The 20,960-nt window shown below is 53.5% G+C and overlaps 2 protein-coding genes across 14 annotated transcripts in view; one reads left to right on the plus strand and one right to left on the minus strand.

The window, feature by feature from the left end:
• FKBP5 (FKBP prolyl isomerase 5) overlaps window positions 1–20,960 on the minus strand; it is a 153,715-nt gene that overhangs the window by 128,243 nt on the left and 4,512 nt on the right. For 8 of the 12 annotated variants that reach the window (XM_081520170.1, XM_081520176.1, XM_081520168.1 and 5 more), the window contains exon 3: window positions 2,531–2,665. The gene's annotated coding sequence lies outside the window, so the exon portion shown is untranslated. Of the gene's footprint in view, window positions 1–2,530; window positions 2,666–3,585; window positions 3,705–9,244; window positions 9,516–20,960 lie in introns of all 12 variants that reach the window. The other 4 variants (XM_081520172.1, XM_081520166.1, XM_081520171.1 and 1 more) reach the window with 2 other exon arrangements.
• Window positions 13,232–17,147, plus strand: LOC145517528 (uncharacterized). Of its 2 annotated transcripts, XM_081520186.1 has the most exons (3): window positions 13,232–14,386; window positions 15,382–15,614; window positions 16,558–17,147. In XM_081520186.1, the coding sequence occupies exons 1-3, from the start codon at window positions 14,348–14,350 to the stop codon at window positions 16,700–16,702; spliced, it is 417 nt and encodes a 138-aa protein (XP_081376312.1). In that variant the 5' UTR covers window positions 13,232–14,347; the 3' UTR covers window positions 16,703–17,147. The 2 variants fall into 2 exon arrangements, 1 of the variants encoding a protein (XP_081376312.1); XR_014062098.1 differs by lacking the exon at window positions 15,382–15,614 and having other exon boundaries at window positions 13,347–14,386.

Genomic DNA, 20,960 nt, shown 5'->3' on the forward strand with positions numbered 1-20,960 from the left:
TGGCTGTGCTGGGTGTTTGTTGCTGTGCAGGCTTTTCTCTAGTTGCAGCAAGCAGGTGTTACTCTCTAGTTGTGGTGCACAAGCTTCTCACTGTGGTTGTTTCTTGTTGCAGTTTCCGGGCTCAAGAGCACAGCCTCAGTAGTTGTGGTGCATGGGCTTAGTTGCCCCGCAGTATAATCTTCCCGGACCAGGGTTCGAACTTGTGTCTCCTGCATTAGCAGGCGGATTCTTTACCACTGAGCCGCCAAGGAAGTTCCTCCCATGCCCAGCCATGTGGTTGTCAGCAGGAGTGCTTTCCCCAGAAGCGTCCTTGGTGGGTTTGCGGGAGCCTCTTAAAGCCCCCAAGGAGTCTCCTTCCCTGCTACCTGGTGCCTGAAATTCATGAGTCCAAGGGTCATCCTTTCAGTGCCAGGCTTTAGTAGCGTGGGAAGGCACATGACACCAGTCTTGCTGACTCAGTGAATGAAGAGAAACCCTTGCAGCTGAGTGTTCCATTCAACAGTGAGGCCCTCCCTTCAGGGACACAGAGAGGAGAGACACCTAGGCCCTGCAGTTGGAGCACTCAGTCTCCTTGAAGTGGTCTCCCCTCAGCACGCCGAAGACTCGGCCAGGAGCTCCAGTCAAAACAGACTCCCAGGGGATTCTTATTTGGGTGGGGCGGCATTAACAAGCTCCCAGGCGGTTCCCTTGCAGACCATCTTTGAGACACAATAGTTGGCATAGGATAAGTAATGGTAGAAACTGTTCCAAAGTTGATGAATGAACCCCAAGTAGGATAAACACAAGGGAAATCTCACCGAGGCATATCATTATCAAACTGTTAAAAAAAAAAAGTGATAGAGAAACTCTGACTTAGAGGATTTAAGAGAAAGTTTTTGCAGGATGGAGGGTGTTAGGAGAAAGCCCTAAGAGCAGGTTAAGAAGGGCAGGACGGTGGGAAGGTGAATCTGATCATTCAGAGAGAATCATCAAGGCCCTAGGGGTTTGCTAAGGAGCAGCCCACTAGCCTGGCCCCAGGAAAGGGCCCAGGTTCTGTTTTAGAAGCTAATTGCCTCGCCACCTGAACCTAGGCCAGGAGGAGCCACATTTGTAGCCCATCCCAGCCTGGTTCTCAGGATCTTCAGCCTGTAATTGCATAGCTGGATTCTGCTCTCGCCCTGCCATGCAAAGAACCAACAGGTATTTCCCAGGCCTGGCTCCCTGCAGGGCTGCGAGGTGGCCGGCAGCCCGCACCCGCTCCAGGAGACGCTGAGGCACCAGTGCCAACTCCCAGGGACTTAGCTCTCCTGTGTGGAACCTGGCTGACTCTCGAACTGAAATTGGCCCCATGCCCTGTGCACTCCCAGGAAGTATTTACTCAGGTTTCTTCGAAGCTTTGCTTTCTTGTCCCAGCCCTACGGGCACAAAGCAAAATTAACCTCATTGCAAGAAGCCAGTGTATCAGCACGGTGGGCACAAGGTGTTGTTCAGCCACTCAGCCGTGTCCGACTCTCTGCGACCTCATGGGCTGCAGCACGCCAGGCTTCCCTGTCCTTCACCATCTCCCAGAGCTCTCTCAAACTCATGTCCATTGAGTCACTGATGCCATCCAACCATCTCATCCTCTGTCACCCCCTTCTCCTCAAACCACTTCAGTATTCTTACCTCAAGAACCCCATGAACTGTATGAAAAGGGCATTTGGTGGACAGGGGAAAAAATTGGGGGCACTGACTTGGGGCATTAGGTGAGTGAGGAGAGCAACAGGAACCATACAGCAAAGGCTCAATCCTGTGGCCCAGACAAGGGATAACTCAATGAGATTTAGCACCATTATGAAGACCTCTGGCTGCAGTGACCATACTAGCTAGTGTCTACTGGCAGCTGTGAGAATCTGGATGCTTCCAACGATCTAGATGATTAAATGCTTTAACTAATTTAATCTTCAGTGACAACCTAAGGAAACTGTGTCATAGATGGGTTGAATGACCTGCCAAGACAGCAAGTGGCAGAATCATGGCTTCCCCTCTAAGCCACACAACCTTCCAGAAGTGAGTGTAGGAATGAGCTGTTGGCATTGGAGGATCAGCAATTTCGCCTGTCCTGGGGATGCTCATTTGAGCTTTTCTCCAGGCTTAAATGATCGATTTGCCTACAGGATAGCAGAAAATTAAAAATAAGTTTTTTTGACCATGTGGTGTGGCTTGCAGGATCTTAGTTCCCCAACTAGGCATTGAACTTGGGACCCGAGAGTAAAAGCACTAACCTCTGGACCACCCAAGAACTCCTGCAGAAACTTTTAAAATCAGCCACTTGTTCAAAACTGTACAGCTGCCTGGGGTGGAAGTGAAGGCGATTTCACACCTGCCACCCCACCACACACTGTTACCTGCCTGGTCTCACCTTCCATCACATCCTGTCTCCCTCTCTCCTGTCTTCCTGCCCTGCCCTTCCTACCACCCAACTCTGGAGTCCAAACATTCACTGGCGTTCCCTGGCCCTCTCCCTTCTTGCCAGTTATCACAATCCTTTAAGACTCAACCCAAATCTCACCTTTAGTAGAAAGCCCTCACTGACATCCCTGGGTGGGATGACTCTGTCCCAGGCCTGTGCGATGAGATGGGATGCGCTTCCAGCATCTGCCACAGTTCACCTTGCCTTGGGTCGCTTCTCAGTGGGTCTATCTCCCTGGGGGCATCAGGACATGGTAAGCAGGTCATTAGAAGCACCTGAGGACATTTGTCTCCATTGACTTGAAAAAAACATAGGCTTAGAGATCCATGTAAATTTTACATAAAAAGCAAGACAATAAGATGAAAACATGATGTATGGGATTTTTCGTCAAAATCTATTTTCTTTAAACTGTTCTATGTTCTATAATACAGCTTTAGCATGGCAGAATCTAATAAATGAGGAGGAGCCCTACTTCTTCATTCCATTCAATTTTAATGAGTCACTCATTTATTTATTCATCAGACATTAACTGACTCTGATTGCTCAAAAGCTATATAAATTAGCAAACACAATAGTGAGTGAGGCAGTGTAGTGTAGGGATTAACTGCACAGACTCTCTAGCTAGCTGGCTGTGTGTAAGTCCCCTTCCACCACTGACGAGGCATGTTACCTTAGGTGAATAAGTCACTTAAATTCTCTGGGTATCAATTTTCCAATCTATAAAATAGAGATGGTAATCTCTATCAGGGTTGTTATGAAGATTAAACAAGCTTATATGTATATATAATATATATCAAGTGATGAGTCAGAAGAGTGCCTAGTATGTGGCTTTTAAGTCATTTTTGTTAGCACTCTTATAAAATGTGTTTTCATAGAGACCAAGAAGGAACCCCCTCTCAATCTGGAAAGATGAGGAGGTCCTTGCTAGGTCAATGAGGGAAAGGCATTCCAGGCAAAAGGAACAGCACATACAAAGGCTTAGGGGTGTCCACCAGCAATGCCAGTTAGGGGAACTGGAAGTTGGGGGCAGGCTAAGTGGTACAGGGGTGCTGCACGTTCTGTGTACAGATGGATGCATGTGCCGTGTCAGGCATTTAGGACTTTATTCTAATGGTAATAGGGAGCCAGTGAAGGCCACTAAGTGATGGACTCACTGTCTGAGGGAGATGCTTCTGGCAACAGTGGGGAGGATGATATAAACCTGGAGGTGAGACTTCCCCCATCCCTTCGAAGTCCAGGAGGGAGGTGGTGAGAGATGCCCAGACCATGAGCCCTGAAAGGAGAGAGAGGATGGAAGAGATGGGACAAGAAAACCCACAGGATGGGGGCTGACGGCTGGGGTAGGAGAGGGCAGGTCTGGGGCGGCCCCCCAGGTGTTGCCCTGGGACGACATGGCCTTATATTAACAGTAAATCAACACAGGAAACGCAGCAGGAGGATCAGGCAGAGGGCGCATTTGTGATGCTCTGGGGAGGGACAGGCAGAGGTGATGGCTTCCGTGTGGAGAACACTGTGCTTAAGTCCTCCTCCCAGGGGTTGTTCTGCCCGTGTGGGGTTTCATGGGCCGCCACCCAACACACACACACACACTCAGTCTAAGAAAACAGTTCCTGTGTCTTACTCATTTCTGTATCCACCCCCTCCTTCTCCCCACCCACCCCAGAACCACGTCAGGCACACACTGGGTGCTCGGTGACTGCTGCTAAACTGGGTTTAATAGAATCCAAGCTTGCTCCCTGTCCAACCCTCTAGATCGGGTAACTATGTCACAAACACAACCATTCCACCTCCTGTTCTCTGGACTACTGCTGTGCTGCCGTGGAGGAGTCCGAGAGAAGCCCCCCCCACCCCTTCACTTGAGGGGGGCCAGGCTGCCTGGCACCCTGCTGTTAGCCCCCGAGATGCCATATCAACCTTGGGACTGGGCTTTCTTGAAAGACTTCTACCCATCCCCCCACACACAGATAGGAAGAGAACATGGGCCTGAGGCCCATGAATGGATGGAATGGAGTGCAGAGCATGACAGTGAAAGGGGAGCGATCAGCCTCACAAAACGAGCCTTCTTGGAGACATCGTCCCCAGGACAGAATCATCCCCCCCACCCTCCTGCCCCCATTCCTTTCTGTTACCCACACGAGGCGCCGCCCTGGATTGAAGTCACAGCTCTTAGGGCTTTCCCTGCCTCCCATAGGGCCATCCCTATGGAAAATTGGGAAACAAAAGACTCCGGTTTGATATAAATCCAGAGACACCAGACCCCAACAATGGAGCACTCTCCTCATTCCAAATATAAGCTGGGCCCCTTCATCTGAGAGCTGAGGGTGGAGAGGAGAGTGCGTGCATGTGTGTAATCTGGTGTGCAAACATGCATGCCTGCGTGCACACGCATGTGAGTGTTTCCCCCCGCAAGGTCCTTGTGGGCAGGACTGTCGCCTGTGATGCACCCACTTGTGTGCCCTTGTGTCTGTGTGTGCCCACGTGTCTGTGTGTGATGATCATGTATCTGTGTGCGATGCCTGTCTGGGGGAGGGGCAGAGGGAGTGATGGGGTGCATGTTTACAAAGTTGCCAGTCTGTTTGTGAGCAAGTGGGTGGGCGTAGGTTTGGGTGTGGTGATGGGAACAGGAGCCATATGTTTGTGGTATGAAAGACTTCTGCCCAGGTTTCTGTGAATGAGGATGGGTCGGGTGAGGCAGAGCAGCCTTCCTTCTGCCTGAGACCTTGCCCGTCCTTCCCATCCTTCCTGGGCTCGCCTCCCAGGGCAGCCACCTTTGCCAAAAGGGCCCCAGTTTGATGCCCTGGGTAGGGCTGGCTGCCCAGCAGGAAGGCACAACTTCTTGCAGGCCCCGGGGAAGGATAAACTCATTCCCGGCAAGTTGAAAGGAGCACATGTAAATGTGGGGTGGGAGCAAAAATTCACTTCGCCTCCAGTGTGGCTGACAGAACAAACACCTCCCCACCCCACGGGAGGCCCCATCCCAAGGTGGGGGCAGGGGCGCAAATGGAGGGAGGCTCCGCTTGTCCTGGTGGTGGAGACCTGGGGGGTACCCCCTCAAAAAATCCCCTGGACTGTGAGGGCCTCAGGGGGTAGCCCTGGGATTAGGTGGCAAAAGACTGGGAGGCTGTCAGAGGAAGGAAGCTGGAAGGAAAAGGGGCTTCCAATAGGAGAAAAACCTGAGCAAAGGCCCTGAGGCAGGAGAATGCCCAGTTCGCCTGAAAGACTTTAGAGCTAAAGGAAGCTTAAAGCTCCTCTTGAGGCTGCCTCCTCAACAGACTTGGGAGAAAACCAAGGCCCATAGAGAGGACATGCTTCTGAGCCCTAGACGCAGGAGCGAGGGCTCCTGCCCTCCAGGTCAGTGTTCATTCTGCTGCTCCCGAGAGCCTGCGAGGAAGGAAGCCAAGGAGCCAGGCTGCTGGTTTTGCTTCCTTTGCTTTCTCATTCCCAGCTAGGCTGAGCAGGGACCCCTCCCTCTGCTAGCAGCTAGCTGTGTGACACTGACCAAGTCACTCTCCATTAGGAAGCGAGCATAAGGCCTCCCCTCACCTGGGAATGCTACCTTTGACTCCCTAGGGAGCTAAGGTTTGTCATAGTCATCCTCCAGTCTCCAGCAGGAGCAGAAGATACAGCAATGCGGGTGCTGTATCTTCAGCGTAGGTGCTCAAAGAAGTGTTTTTCTCTTAAGGCTTTTTTTGATGTGGACTATTTTTAAAGTCTTTATGGAATTTGTTACAATATTGTTTCTGTTTTTTATGCTTTGGTTTTTTGGCCATGAGGCATGTGGAATCGAACCAGCACCTTCTGCATTGGAAGGCAAAGTCTCACCCACTGGACCACCAGGGAAGTCCCAAATAAGTGTTTTGGAAACAGTGCAAACAGTGTCAGACTTTATTTTTTTGGGCTCCAAAATCACTGCTGATGGTGATTGCAGCCATGAAATTAAAAGATGCTTACTCCTTGGAAGGAAGGTTATGACCAACCTAGAAAGCATATTGAAAAGCAGAGACATTACTCTGCCAACAAAGGTCTGTCTAGTCAAGGCTATGGTTTTTCCAGTAGTCATGTATGGATGTGAGAGTTGGTCGGTGAAGAAAGCTGAGCACCGAAGAATTGATGCTTTTGAACTGTGGTGTTGGAGAAGACTCTTGAGAGTCCCTTGGACTGCAAGGAGATCCAACCAGTCCATCCTAAAGGAGATCAGTCCTGGGTGTTCATTGGAAGGACTGATGTTGAAGCTGAAACTCCAATACTTTGGCCACCTCATGCGAAGAGTTGACTCATTGGAAAAGACCCTAATGCTGGGTAGGATTGGGGGCGGGAGGAGAAGGGGACGACAGAGGATGAGATGGTTGGATGGCATCACCGACTCGATGGTCATGGATTTGGGTAGACTCTGGGAGTTGGTGATGGACAGGGAGGCCTGGCGTGCTGCGGTTCATGGGGTCGCAAAGAATCGGACACGACTGAGCGACTGAACTGAACTGAACTGAACTGAAATAAAGGAAATAAGGAATGATGGGCTCCTTGCCTCTTCCTCTCCCACTCTCCTTTGAGAGCCTCAGCCTCTCCCCTCCCCTTCATGTAAGATGAAGGAGGCCCAGAATCACAAAGATCTTGAAAGGGAAGGCAGAGAAGTCTAACAACCTTGACTGCACAGAGGCTCTGACTTCTCCCTGTCTCTAGGTGGATGCCTTTGCGAGTGCCATTTCCTTGCAGGCTTGGCCTTGCTGAAAACTGCTGTGGTGAGGGGGCTGGAGGAAGGGCCTGGATCTCTAGCAGAAAATGGGGGCAGCTGGACCCGGGAAGAGCCCTGGCAGGAGTGAGCCCAGTGAGACCCAGGAGTGAGCCCCCCGCTCACTGCCTCTCTACTCAGGGGAATATCCCAAGCCCTCCAGTCCCAAAGCTGAGGGGTTGAGCTAGTTCTGGAACCTCCCATTTCCCCATGCCGATTTTTCCTTAAGTTTTTTCAAATTCCAGTTACCCTCCTTTTTTGAGGCCCCCTTTCACGTTGAATTCTTTATTGCCCATTTCTTTCTTTTATGATAGCAGCTATATTTCTTCTAACCTTGTAAAACATACACACACACACACACCAAAACTAGTCTTCAGCTCAGTTCAGTCACTCAGTCATGTCCCACTCTTTGCCACCCCATGAACTGCAGCACACCAGGCCTCCCTGTCAATCACCAACTCCTGGAGCTTACTCAAACTCAGTTCCATTGAGTCGGTGGTGCCATCCAACCATCTCATCTTCTGTCATCCCCTTCTCCTCCCGCCTTCAATCTTTCCCAGCATCAGGGTCTTTTCTAATGAGTTAGTTCTTTGCATCAGGTGGCCAAAGTATTAAGAGTTTAAGCTTCAGCATCAGTCATCAGTCCTTCCAATGAATATGGGGATAGAAATCAGATCTTGGTCACCTCAGGGGTGGGGCCTGACTGGGAGCAGGCACGAGGGAACGTAGGGCTACTGAAAATGTTCCAAGTCTTGATCCAGGTGATGGTTACACAAGTATACATATTTGTCAAAATTCACTGAGCTGTCAGTTCAGATTTGTGCATTTTACTGGGTGTAGGTTATACCTCGATAAACTACTGCTAGCAGAAAAGACACCCATACAGAGAAATACACAGACCAGACAAGATCAGTTTCATGAATTATAAAGCAAGTACCCACATAAACACCACCCAGAACAACTGATGCCCCCATGGAGTCCATAGAGCTGGCTCGCCTTGGACCCCCAACTCCCACACACTGGGCATCAGGCCCCCCAGATTTAAGGGAATGCAGAGACCAGGGATGAGGGCAGCCCATGGGCTTTGGAACCTAGCATGTCCCATCAGGGTAACCCCAGGCTTGACTGCAACTCCTGTTCTGGTGAGTTGAAGGAATAGAAAACACACCCGTTTCCCCTTTCTGGGAGGGGGGGTTTCCGAAACAGCCTCCCCAGGGAGAGTCTTGGCTGGGGGGTGGGGGGTGTCCCCAGTGAAAGTCCGGGAGAAATGTGCCTTCCCGCATCCCTGCTAAAAATAACCCCAGGCAGCCCAGCTAGCGCCACCGAGCACGGAACCAGGTTTTGCTTTAACCCTCGAAGCAGCGCAGCAGTGGGGGGCGAGGGAGGGGTAGGGGGAGACAGGCTAGGGGTCTGAGAGCCCTGGCAGGACTCTGCCTGCTCCCACCCCCAGCTCCAGCTGGTCCTCTCAGGGGTGCCTGGGAGGGGTGTTGCGGGGGATGGGGGTGACAGGGCCTCCCCGCAGAGCAGAAAGCCCGGGAAGGCTGGGGATGCGTGGGGAAGGGTCTCTGTCCTGCTAACTGGAGCGTGCAGGCTGGAGGGTCAGGAGTCACGTACTCCACGGGGTCCCCACCTCCTTTAAGAAGGACTCGGTCCCAGCCGCCCACGCCAGGCTCCCTCTGCCGCCCCTGCCCTCCTGCAGCGGGGCCAGACGCCCCCCACCGCCGGGGAGGGGGCGCTCCTGGCACACACAGGGCTGAGGATGGCCACTTCACTGTCCCCAGCTCTGTCTGGTTTCCGCTCTGCCCAAAGAGATCGGGAGGTCCTCAAGGGCGGGTGCGGTCCAGAGGCGAGGAATTTCCCTGGAAACGGGAAGTACAAGATGTGTCAATATGGGATCCCAGCACGAGAAGCCGGCGGCTGGGCAAAGGGAAGAGGCCCTCCCGGCCGCCCTCTTCCCCCGCAGCGCCCCCGCCCCGCACGTGCGTCAGAGGCCTGCGCAGGGTGACAGGACCGTTCCGCTGCGACCCCAGTTTTAAGAATGACCACAAGTGGGATGTGTGCCCTGCTCCAGGCACTGTACTGACCGTACATAGATGACCTCATTCAATCCTCAGTCGGCAAGCCTATGCCATTGGGATTCTTACTCTCCCTATTTACTGATGATGAAACTGAGGCTTAGGGGGATGATACACCCATCCTCGGCTGCCGCTGGTAGAACATGGCAGAGACGGCTTGAAGTCATGATGTGGGACACACAGAATGTCCAGGATGAATGTCCAGAGAACAGTGAGGCAGAATTTTGGAATCTGGATGGTCCTAAATAATTTAGGACACTGGTTGTACAGCAACACGATACTTTGGTAGAAAAAAAGAGCAGCGGATTTAGAGCCCAAATTTGGACTACCAGTTAGGATATTGCCCAAGGAACTTAACCATTCTGACCCTCAGTTTCCATCTCTACAAAATGGGTACAATGATCCTTGCATAGAATTGCTGGACAGTAATGAACCCAGCATTTTTCTAAACCTGAAAGACACCGAGCTCCGCCATGTTTCAGGCCCTTTGCAAGTGATTTTTCCTAGGCCTAGAACCCTAAGTCCCCACGTGTTCACATACTGGTTTGTTCTTGCCATCTCAGTCTCGGCTCAAAGGTAATTGTGCTTAAAGCAGCCTCCACTGACTACCCAGCCCACCCCATCACTTGCAATTGCACCACTTGTTTTCTTTGCACTCAGCACGATCTGAGATTATCTTTTTCATTTACTTCTTTTGTTTTGTTTGTTTGTGGCCTATCCTCCCTCCCCAGCTGCCAAGGAGGTAAAATTTCTTGAGAGCTGGGACCTCAGTGGGGGGTCAATGACCCCTTCCCAGTGCTCAGAGCCGCACACCGCAAACAGGAGAACTTGTGAAACATTTATGAATGAATGAATGATTATGCTTTGGAAACAGCATGATACTGAAGTGTCAGCCTCTCTCTCAGGTCTCGAGGAGCCAAAGGGCAGTAAATGTGGGTTAATGGCGACTTGAGAGTATTTCAGGCCTGGCCCCAGCCCAGCCCTGGGGCTCCTAAGCTGCAGGGAGCCATCAGGCTGCTTTGGTTTCCAGCTGCTCCAGGATAAAGGTCAACTCTTGCTGAACCGGAGGTTCTGTATCATCTGGGGCTGCCTGCCTCTGGCCACATCTGCTCAGGTTCCCCAACCTGCACTCCAGGTTCAGGCCAGACCAAACAACTCAAAGTGCCCGCCAGAGAACCCAGGGCAGCTTCATGCCATGTGCCTTAATACACACTGTTCCTTCTACTTGGCACGCCCTGCACCCTTTCTGTGCCAGGCCAGCTCCTCTCAGACTTGAAGACTGGCCTCCTCAGAGGAGCCCTCCCTGAGGCCTCTGGTCACACCCAGTCCCTGACTTCCCAGGGCATTATAGTGACTTGTTTATATGCATCTTCCCAAGTAGCCTGGAGATCTGTGGTGGTGGTGGGGGGGAGGCACTGTACCGCTTGGGGGATCTTAGTTCCCCAACCAGAGACTGAACCCAGACTCTCAGCAGTGAAAGCCTAGAGTCCTAACCACTATATCACAAAGGAATTCTCTACCTGGAGATTTCTTGAGGACAATGACCAGCTTTTGTGCCCCTAGGTTGAAGCACAACACCTGATGCACACAGTAGGTGCTTAAAAATGATCCAGCACAGCTTTTTAGACTTTAGATCCTAGGCACTAATACAGTTCCCGGGACACAGAGGAGGCACTCATTAAGTGCACACTGAAGGCATGAACCAGAGTAATCTGACCTCCCTTCTCAAGTTGGAGGCGAAGTAAGAAGTAGGGGTGGGGGTAGAAATGGAAGATGCTTCCTTAAAGACAAGATGGTGTCAAGGGCAGAGGGCATGGAGGACCTTAGGAAACTTCCCAGGAGAAGGGACATACAAAAAGCAAAGGTAGAAAGCAAACACAGATGGATGGAGGCGTATAAACAGGACTCTCAGTGAGCAAAGAGCGAAAAAGAAGGAAGGATAAAAGAGGAAGAAAGAACTGGGCTCAGAGGGGACAAAATGTGCCTGTGAGAGCTGCAGAGGACAGGAAGCCAGAGCCCAGGCCAGGCCAGCTGACTGCAGGATGTCTGGGGCCCTTGCTTCAGCCCTGGGGTAGATAAGGGTGGCATGGGCAGTATCCTAGGGTGAAAGGGCTGGATGAAAGGTCACATGTCACCGGGCTTGGGGACATCTGGGGAAACTCTTTGTCTCTTAGGAGAGGCTCAGTGTTATGAAACAAAGCACCCCAGATATCAGAGTCACAAATCTAGTTTCTTGCCCTTGAGTGAGCAACTGAGCTGTTCATGCCTCAGTTTTCCCATTATGAAAATGGGCACTATTCTCCTTCCTTTAGAGGAACATTAAGATCATAGTGAGCGTAGCAAGCTAGAAAGTATAAGTGAAATGGACACACCCTGATATGGCCAGGGATCTGACATAATGGTGGTGATTTCTGCCAAAGCCCTGCTGTAAGTGGGTCCTAGGAGAGGCCATGCCACCATGTCACCAAGTACCACAGAAGTTCTGAGTTCAGAGACCTGGATCCAAGGTCTGGTTCTTAGTTCCCAGTGTGGTACAGTGAAGCAAAGTTTACTCCCAGGTGAGGGGCTGAATGGGAGCTGGCATGCCAGCCGGCTGAGAGATGACTGAGGCTGCCCATAGCCAGCAGGCCTGACCACTTACCTCCAGCACTGAGTGTCCCCTGGGGCCTCTGCATTTCAGCCTGTCCAATGGGCTGAAAATGGTTTTCCCCGCTGTCATACTATACCTCCAGGCATATATAGGCTCTCAGGAGGCAGAGATCCTGGAATCATTTGAAGGATGGGAGGAGTAGGACTCTGAGGCTTGATAAATGGAGAGTTTGTGATTTAGATACAGACCTAAGTCATCTAGCAGGACACTCAGAAGTGCTGGCTTTGCTGTGAGACAGACCTAAATGTGGATCTCAGCTCTGTTACTTCTCTGAGCCTCAGTTTCCTTAACTGTCAAGGCAGGGTACAGAAGCACCCACCTCCTAGAGTCACTGTGAAGAGTAAATGAGCTTGTGTATATAAACCCCTGAACCCAGTGCTGGGTCCCTAGGAGGCAATGGACATTAGCTCTTATTGTGAATAATAACATCATGTGCTCCTGGGGGAGTAAGGCCAGATCATAAAAGTATCGATCTCTGAATGTCAAGCCCACTTTGAGGAGATTAAAGTGGTCATAACTCAAAAATCATTATGTCACCAACTGTCAAATTCCATTTTGCAGCTTCTATTAGGTATGCTTGACTCCTGGGGGGGGGGGTGAGGGTAGAGTCCCCCTCCCCCACTCCCACCTCTGCCTTGTTCTGTGACCGATGCCTGGAGGATCAAGGATTAACAAGTCTGCCAAGCTTTTGGGGTGTGTGTGTGGGGGGTGGCAATTTAAATAGAGCCTTCAGTTCACTTCTCTCGCTGGCCTCAAGCACACTGCTGAAGTGCTCAAGAAAATAAGGGTGGCAAGGAGTGGTGGAGGGGGGTCAACCTCAAAGGCCCAGAGAAACTTCAGACCCAGCTTGGAGTGTCCATGGCCTTGGAGTGTTCCGGCCGGCTGATGGGACAGAGAAGGGGACTGACAGTTTCAACCTCCCAGAGTCTAACTTGCCTCCAGGGCTTGCTCAGCCCCCAACCCTTACCACCCAGAAGAGTGTAGAACCCCTGGTGGGTGGGGGAGCCCAGGTGGGAGGTAGGCAGATGAGAGCAGGGGTGACAGGCAGCAGGATGCCACGGCTGAAGAAGGAAGTATAAATATAAAGCAGCCAGTGTAGGACTGGACAGAGGCCATATGAAACACACGGTACATTCCGGCCCCAGCGTAACAAACTGTACCAGCCTTTTTCAGAGCTGGGAGCACTGAGGGGAGGGAGGAGAGCAGAGGTTCCTTCGAGGCTGGCCCTGCCTCCTCCTCCCCCACTTCTCCCACAGCAGGGAAAGTCCCCGGTGTTCCTTTTGCAACCACAGGAAACCTCCTATCCCTGCTCACACTCTGTACCCAGTGTTCCTCTCAGCAGCTCCAGACTGGGAGGGAGCAATGAGGGGGGTAGGGGCTAGGAGAGGGGAGAGCCACAGCAGCCCAGGTCACATCAGGGGAGGTGGCAAGCATCCCTGGGACACTGACTCACAGAGTCACAGCCTGGAAGTGCTGCAATGGAGGCACAGACGACGACGACAGGGAGGTGTAGGGAAGGAAGTGCCTGGCCCAAGGTCACACGGCCAGTTGTGCACCAGGGTGGGACCAGAGGGCATCCAGAGCTGGGCAGCGCTGGGCAGCTCTCTTGGGTGTAGTATGTAGGAGTGGCAGGCCAGGGAACAGGCAGTGCCCGGGGAGTGAGGGTGGGAAGCCCAGATCCAAGGCTGCCTCTGAGCTCTGGTTGGCTCTCGGCACATCTGGCTTGGGTCCCCTCCACTCTTCCCAAACCCAGCCCGCTCTCTTAAATATTAGAGATAATGCATGGTGAAGTGCCTAGTGTGGAGGCGGGTCTGCGGTGATGTAAACCAGTCTGAGTCACCTCCACACCTTCTCTCTCCTCCTCCGCACACACAGCTCAAAGGCTAGAGCCTCCCGGGATCTCTCTCCCATATCACCATCTCCTTCCCTCTGAATCCCCATAGCTCTCACACATTTGGTACTCACCACCTGATGGCTTGGGTTATTATTTAACCTCACATGCCATGTGTTTGTATCTTCAACTGGCCTGCAAACCACCCAAGGGCAGGAAATCATTTCAATACACCTAACATTTATTGAACATCAACTCCAGTGCGAAGCTTGGCCTGTGGGGGATGAGCTCAAGCCATGGGAGAAGGCTCAGAGAAGCAGACTTTGTTTCTGCTTCAAGGACTTTCTAATCTGGTTAGAAGAACAGGATTAGTAAACAGATCACTAGAATATGAGACAGGCCACACGCTGTGCCGTGAGAAAGGTACAGACTGAGTGTGCTGGGCTTTCAGAGGAGAGAGGCATCAGATTTGTCTGGCACTGTTCCAAATAGGCTTTATGAGCTGGAGCTTGAGAGATGGGTAGATCTTGGAGGATGGGCCCTCCCAGCATGGGGGAAATGGTGCAGCAGACTGTGGAGGTTGGAAGGAGGGAGAAGAAAAGACTTTCCGAATTGCGTTGGAAACTTTTTAATGACCTCCTTAGCAAGACCAAACACAGCCTTACATATGGTAGGTGCTCGGTATGTAAGTCCTTTGTCCCCTCCTTGGTCCAGGAACCTTTAGGACAAGCGCTCAGGGATCTCTTTCTGCAGAAGGATGGGTAAGACGACGTGGCCGCGAATATACCCGGGTTTGGGCTGGACGAAGGGAGGGGTCAGGCTCGGGTTTGGGGTCGTCTTCTTCCACCCCGCCGCCCACTCCCACCCGCTAGTGTCCAGGCTCTTCCTACTTACTCCTGGCGTCCAGCCAGGGGGTTCCCAAGCTAGCCGAAAGTTGGGCTTGGTTTGCCAGCCCCTGGGAATCACTGGAGTCTCCAAGGTTGTGTGAAGAAAGGATCAATCAGGGAAGGGGTCGGAGAACCGGGAGGCTCCAGGGAGATGGCTTGAACGGCCCCCTCTAGCGGGCTTCCGTTGTCACGTGACCGCATCCCAGGTCTCGCAAGGATGGGGCTGGCGCGTTCCTTGCTCTCCTCCTCCAGACTCCTGGACTGAGCACCCGTGGGGCTTGGGCGGCAGCCTGGGTGGCTCCTTCTCTCGCGTTTAGCTACCAATACCTGCCCCCCGCCCCTTCCCAACTGTGCTGCCCCAGGCCCCCCACTCGCCCAGGGATCCAAACCGGGACTCAGGTGGGGGATGGAGTGATCTGGGTTTGCTAAGGCCGGTGATCGGGCAGAGCCTCAGGGACCCCTGGGCCGGGGGGATCGGGGGATGAGTGCTGGAGTTGCGCACCAGCCCCCGACCGTCCCCGGTGTCTGCGCCAGGCCCGGCCCCAGCATGCACTCGCGGGACTGCGACAGCGGCGGCGGCGAGGCTGCGCGCCGAGCGCAAGCCGCGAGCACAAACAGGGCGAGGAGACTGGTGTGAGCGCCTGGGCCTGGTGCCAGCGCGCCGGGGCTGGAACACAATGTCCCGAGCGGGCGGGCGGGCGAACGGGGAGCGAGAACAGCCTGACTCAGCAGCTGGGTAAGTGGGTGTGCTCGCTCACCAGATCAACCGCTCTTGCAGCCTGCGGTCAGCGACGACTCAACTCTCTCTCGGAGGCTCCCTCGAGCGGGAGGAGCGAGCTTACAGCCGGCTCGTGGCTCCCGCCCCTGCCTGTCGCTCTGGACCTCCACGTGGCCGGTTCGCGCAGTCCTCTGCCTTCTCGCCCCTCCATTCCAGCGTTTTGCGGCCCCCCGGCTGGACCTGAGTGGGCTCTGCCCACTCGGGAGGGGCATTCACCTCACCCAGCCCGGCAGGTGTGGCCCGCCAGACAGGCTGATCGTCCCCTTCTCCCACCACTCTGGGAGGCTTCTGGAGGTCTTGGCATGGTGGGGGGGCGTAACTCTTAGTTGCAGTTGGAGGTAGAAATTTGGTCTAGGGTGGAGGGGAGTAGAAGAGGACGCTGGGAGAGATGGGATGGACGCAGGGCAAGGAAGTCTTCCCCATCTCTGACCCCGGTTGACCCAGAGTTCAGAGCCTCTTCCTGTCCCCTCCCCTCAAAACCACTAGGCCCCTGAAGATTACCCCGCAGGGAAGGAGAAGCAGGTGGGGAGGTGCTTTGAAGCCCGAGACCCCGCTTTTCTGCCTTACCCACCCTCCCACCCAAAGCCACGACAAAGACCCAGGAATCCTGCCACCCAGCCCCAAGGCTTCTCCTTCCTCCTCCCGGCCTGCTGTCCCCTGTGGTCTGGTGGGGCCACTGTGAGGATGACAGCCGCAGGGTGGGAGCTCAGACGTCTGCCCAGAGCAGGACTCTTCCTGGGGGGTGGGGACCATTCCTACACCCCAGTCTCCTGGGGTGTCTGCAAGGTTCCCCCCCCACCCCCACATCCCAGGACACGGTGTACCTGGAGTGTGCCAGGGCAGGCAGGGAGGGGCTCCATCCTCTGCCAAGTTCCAGGAAATGCCCTGGCAGTCAGCACAGTCCTGGGCTCCAGAGCCTTCCAAGGTGGGGCGGGGGGGCGGGACCCTAGGCTGCTGACATGCCTCACCTGGGCCTCAACCCCCACTTCCCAGGCATCTCAGGCACCTTCTGTAGCCAAAGTTGAGGCGATGGATGCCAACCATCTTCCCACACATACAGGCGTCCTTCCCACACATGTGCTTACCCAGCCAACGCTCACCAAATCCCTCCGTCAGGAGCCACTTTCACTGTTGTCGACTCCAGCCTTCTACCTGATGTATGAAATCTTTCCACAGTATCCCAGGCCAATGTTCTGAAGCTGTTTGCATACCCGCAGTGACGAGGACACTCTTTTACGAGGCAGCCAGAACTCTTCAGGACGTCCCTGTGTCCAAGTCCAATCGCCTAGAGGATACCTGCCTTCACATGGCCCAGGAGTGACAGAACTCACCCTCAGGGCCCTCACACCAGCTCCTCCTCCTTGCCTGTAGTGACCTTCCTACTGCCCAAACTCACCATGAAGGAGGATTAATTCTTAACTCTTGGGGCTTCCCTTGTGGACTAGTGGTTACGAATCTGCCTTGCAATGCAAGGGATGCCGGTTCGATCCTTGGTCTGGAATGATCCCACATGCCATGCAGCAACAAAGCCTGCGTACCACAACTACTGACCCCTCACTCAAGAGCCCTTGAGCCACAACTACTAAAGCCTGTGCACCCAGAGCCTGTGTGCTCTATAGCAATAGAAGCCACTGCAATGAGAAACCCATGCACTGCAACTAGCGAGCAGCTCCCACTGGCTGCATCTGGAGAAAGCCTGTGTTCAGCAATGAAGACCCAGTGCAGCCAAAAACAATAAAAATCTAAAAAAAAATTAACTTAAAAAATTCTTAACTGTTTTCTCTCGTTCACCATCTATTACCAAATTCTTCCCACTCCTGCTTTTATTACAAGGTGTATTGTTTGTTACTTTCCTCACCCCTTCCTTTCCAATACCAGAGATTCCACCTTTGACCCAATTCCCACAGTCACTGCCACACTGTCCTTTCTGACCCAGGTTTTTCCTTCCTCCTACACACCCTGCTGGAATAATCTTTCTCAAACACCGTTTATTGTGTGTTATCAACTTCAGACTCTTCAGGCACACTGGGTACACCAGCTATTAATCTGTGTGTTCCATACGAAGGGGCCCACACTCATTCATGGTGTACCCACACCACAGAATCCAGCACAAGGCCTGGTGCACGGTAGGAAGGCATCCAGTGCTCAAGTGTCCTGTCCATTGGATTGTGCCTCTTTTCTCCTCACAGTTCTCTTTCCTGGCTTGGTCTTCTTGTTAGCATCAAGCCTATCGGTTTCCTGATGCTCATGCAGGCCCTTTTGTTTAGAGCAGCCCCGGTTTTTAAATTTCCCAGAATCTTCGGGGTAGGAGTGGGGAATGAGAAGAGAGAAGCTGACATCCAAATTAACAACAGACTAAGTGAAGTCACTCAGTCCTGTCTGACTCTTTGAGACCCCATGGACTACCAGGCTCCTCCATCCATGGAATTTTCCAGACAAGAACACTGGAGTGGGTAGCCATTTCCTTCTCCAGGGGATCTTCCCCTCCCAGGGATTGAACCCGGGTCTCCCACACTGTAGGCAGACGCTTTACCATCTGAGCTACCAAGGTTGTGCCAAATACCAACTCTAAAGTACTGGAGTGCTGAGTGTAATGAGTCTAGCTGCCTGCCCAGAGCCTCCGCTCCAGCAAGGAACAGAAAACCACTGAGGACGGTGGAGGGCAGAAAAGAGTGCAAGCAGTGGCTTTGGGATTTAGAGGGAGCTTGCCATTGGAGAGTCCAGCCTGCCTAGCTCTGGGTTGCTGGTCTGATGCCCTTAAGTTGTTCTCTTTCTTGGCAGCACATCACACACACACACACACAAACACAGACCCAGTGAGCTTGATCCCATCACCACCTCAAAACCCAGCTCAAAGGCTCTGATAATCTCCACCCTGCTTGGATCATTTTGTCATCGACATCCCTCTAAGCCTTATGGGTGGCCTTTAATCTTTCCTGTATTTTATTGCTTCATTATGTCCTGTAATATTTTCAGCCTCAATTATTATAAGCTCCTTCAGGCAGGGACAGGGTTATTTATTTACTTAATATCATCTGTCTTGAGAAGAAAGACTAAGATTGGGCTGTCGGATTTTGAAGGCCACAATGACCTAGGTCCAACACTTGGCTGTATGGCCTTGGGCAAGCCTCTTCACCTTTCTAAGCCTGCTTCATCTGTAAAAAGGTGCTAGAGATACTTACCTTGCAGAATGAGAGGCAAAGATTACAGAGAACAGAGTGCTGGCTGCAAAGTGAGCAGACAACAGCCTGCATTGTGGGAGCTTTTCTTGAATTGGAGGATGAGGTACCTTAACTACTGTCCTCCAACCCCCCACTAAGACATTTCTAAGCGAGTAAAAGGACACTGTTGTTAACAGTTAACACCAGTTCCACGGAGGTAACACAGGATGCATAGCCACTTTGCCCTGACTCAAAATAATCAGCGAGGGCAGGGTTCTGATTCAGCGCCGCCGGAACGCAGTGCCTAAGCCTGATGCCAAGCACGGTCCAAGCTCAACGAACGTCTGTCGAATGAACCGAACCTGTCCTGCCCTCAGCTTCTTGGAGCACCAGCGAGCGAAAAGCAAAGATTGAAAAGGCCGCCCACGCCGCCTCCCCACCACAACGCACCCCCGACCCCCGTGTCCCAGGGTCTCCAGCAACCTTGTTTCGCTAAGGTCTCTCCTTACCCAGCCCGCGTCTCCGCCCCCGGTTGCCTTGGAAACAGTGACGTGTACGCGAGGGGCGTGACCTCTCGCCATCCTCTCCCGGAGACCCGGGGGCCCCCTTGTCATCCCAACCGGGGAGAGGATGAGGTTGGGGTCCTCGACCTCGCTGATCCTACGCCTGGCCTGGCGCTAACTCCGTCCAGCTGGCTGCCCTCCTCGGTCGCGGGACTCGCCGGATTTGCGGGCACCCCCACCCCCAGCCCACCCGGCACCGGTGGTGAGCTGGCCTGGGGGGTCCGGAGAAGGCCGGCGTCAGGCCCTAGGATCTCTCTTCACCCCTTACCCCCCCGACCCCCGACGGGCCAGTGGATCCGGAGAACCGAGGCCCAGAGCTCGGCCCGGGCCCGCTTCTTCCCGGGCCGCCCTCGAGCGAGTTCCCTGTCCTGGGGGTGGGCGGGAAGGATGGGGACCCGGGAAGGATGGGGACCCCCGCCCCCCCCCCCAGGGCGCGCCGGGCGCCGCGGAGCGCGGGAGGGAAGGAGTTACACAAGGTGCGGGCGGCGGGAGTGGGGGATGGGAGCGGAGAGAAAGTGAGAGCGGGGGCGGGGGTGGGGGGGCCCCAGCGAAAGAACATCCTGTGCCCGCCGCCGGATGCGCGCGGGGCGGGGGAGGAGCGGGGAGCAGTCGGAGGAGGGGGGGCAAGGCGGGGGGAGGCCGGGAGCGGGAGGAGCCTCGGCCTCCGCCCCACGCCCGATCCTCCTTCTGCGGGGGGCGACACCCCCTTCGCTTCCCCGGGTTTTCGCCGCCTTTTTCCCGCGTCCCCACGCCTTCGCCGGCGTCACGAGCTACTCAAGAGGCCCGCCATCCTGGTCCCGGGCCCGGGGTATGCGCGAGCTTGGACGGCACGGTCTCGGAGCGCGTGGGGTCCACGTCAGGGTGCGGGCTGTCCCCAGAAGTGCACCTCTTCGCTCTCTGCGGGGGCAGCTCGCACGTGCAGAGCTTCCCCAGTTCACCTAGAGTCACGGGCGTACAGCGTCGCATTCAGTTCTGACGGCGCACTTCATGTAGTAGGTGGGTATTGATAGACCCGTTTTCCGGAGGAGGAAACTTGAGACTCAAATTATGGAACTTGGCCAAACCTAAGCCCGAAGGACTCCAACGCGCTTTTCATTATAGAGTAAGAGGATTTCCCCTTAGCTTCTCCTGAGCATGCAAGGGCAGGACCCACTTCTTAATGACTTACTTGCACAGCAGGTCCCCAATAGCGTGTCAGTCTCCTCTAATTAACTAAGCTGAAACACCCATAACTAGAGTCCTGATCGAGTAAGCAGGTAGTCTTTAGGGTTTTACAAGTGGAGGGATGGTTTTTAGGAACTGAGTAGCCCACGGCAATGGGCTGGGTGCCCCTAGCTCTCCAGGTTTAGGTATTTGGTGGGGTTGAAGGGTTCAAGGAGGACTCCAAAACGGTTCAAAGAAAGTAAACGGTTACAGGAGTTGAGATTGATTAGCCTGAAGACAACCAGAGTGGGAGGGGTATAGGGTAAGGGAAGGGGCTGAATAATGTACCTTTCAGGCCTCACAGAGACCAGCCAAGTGTGTGCTCACCTCCTTCCCACACCTGACATTTTTATCCCAGGGGAAGCCTGCTTGTAATTGAAATTATCATAGTCACATCTGGTGAGCTCTGTGTGCTGAGCACTGTTCTGATAAACCCAAGAAGTAGGTATTACCTATTATACGCATTTTATAGGTGGGGAAAATGAGGCACAAAAAGATTACAAAGCTTAACTCAGTAACTGAGCTGGAAGTCTGGGTTGAACCCACACTCACTCACTAAATAAACTGCACCTAATACGTTGGGAAATCAACCCTGAGTATTCTTTGGAAGGACTGATACTGAAACTCCAATAACTTCGGTCACCTGATGCAA

The sequence above is a fragment of the Giraffa tippelskirchi genome, chromosome 8 (genome assembly GCF_054371585.1).
Source record: "Giraffa tippelskirchi isolate mGirTip1 chromosome 8, T2T-mGirTip1v1.2.pri, whole genome shotgun sequence".
NCBI lineage: Eukaryota > Metazoa > Chordata > Mammalia > Artiodactyla > Giraffidae > Giraffa > Giraffa tippelskirchi.

Bases quoted from the DNA above. Each gene is read 5' to 3' on its own strand.
- LOC145517528 (XM_081520186.1), top strand. From the start codon at position 14,348: ATGACCTCCTTAGCAAGACCAAACACAGCCTTACATATG. The intron at 14,387-15,381 runs GTAGGTGCTCGG...CCGCTCTTGCAG, and splicing joins CAAACACAGCCTTACATATG to CCTGCGGTCAGCGACGACTC. The intron at 15,615-16,557 runs GTGTGGCCCGCC...ATCTTTCCACAG, and splicing joins CACCTCACCCAGCCCGGCAG to TATCCCAGGCCAATGTTCTG.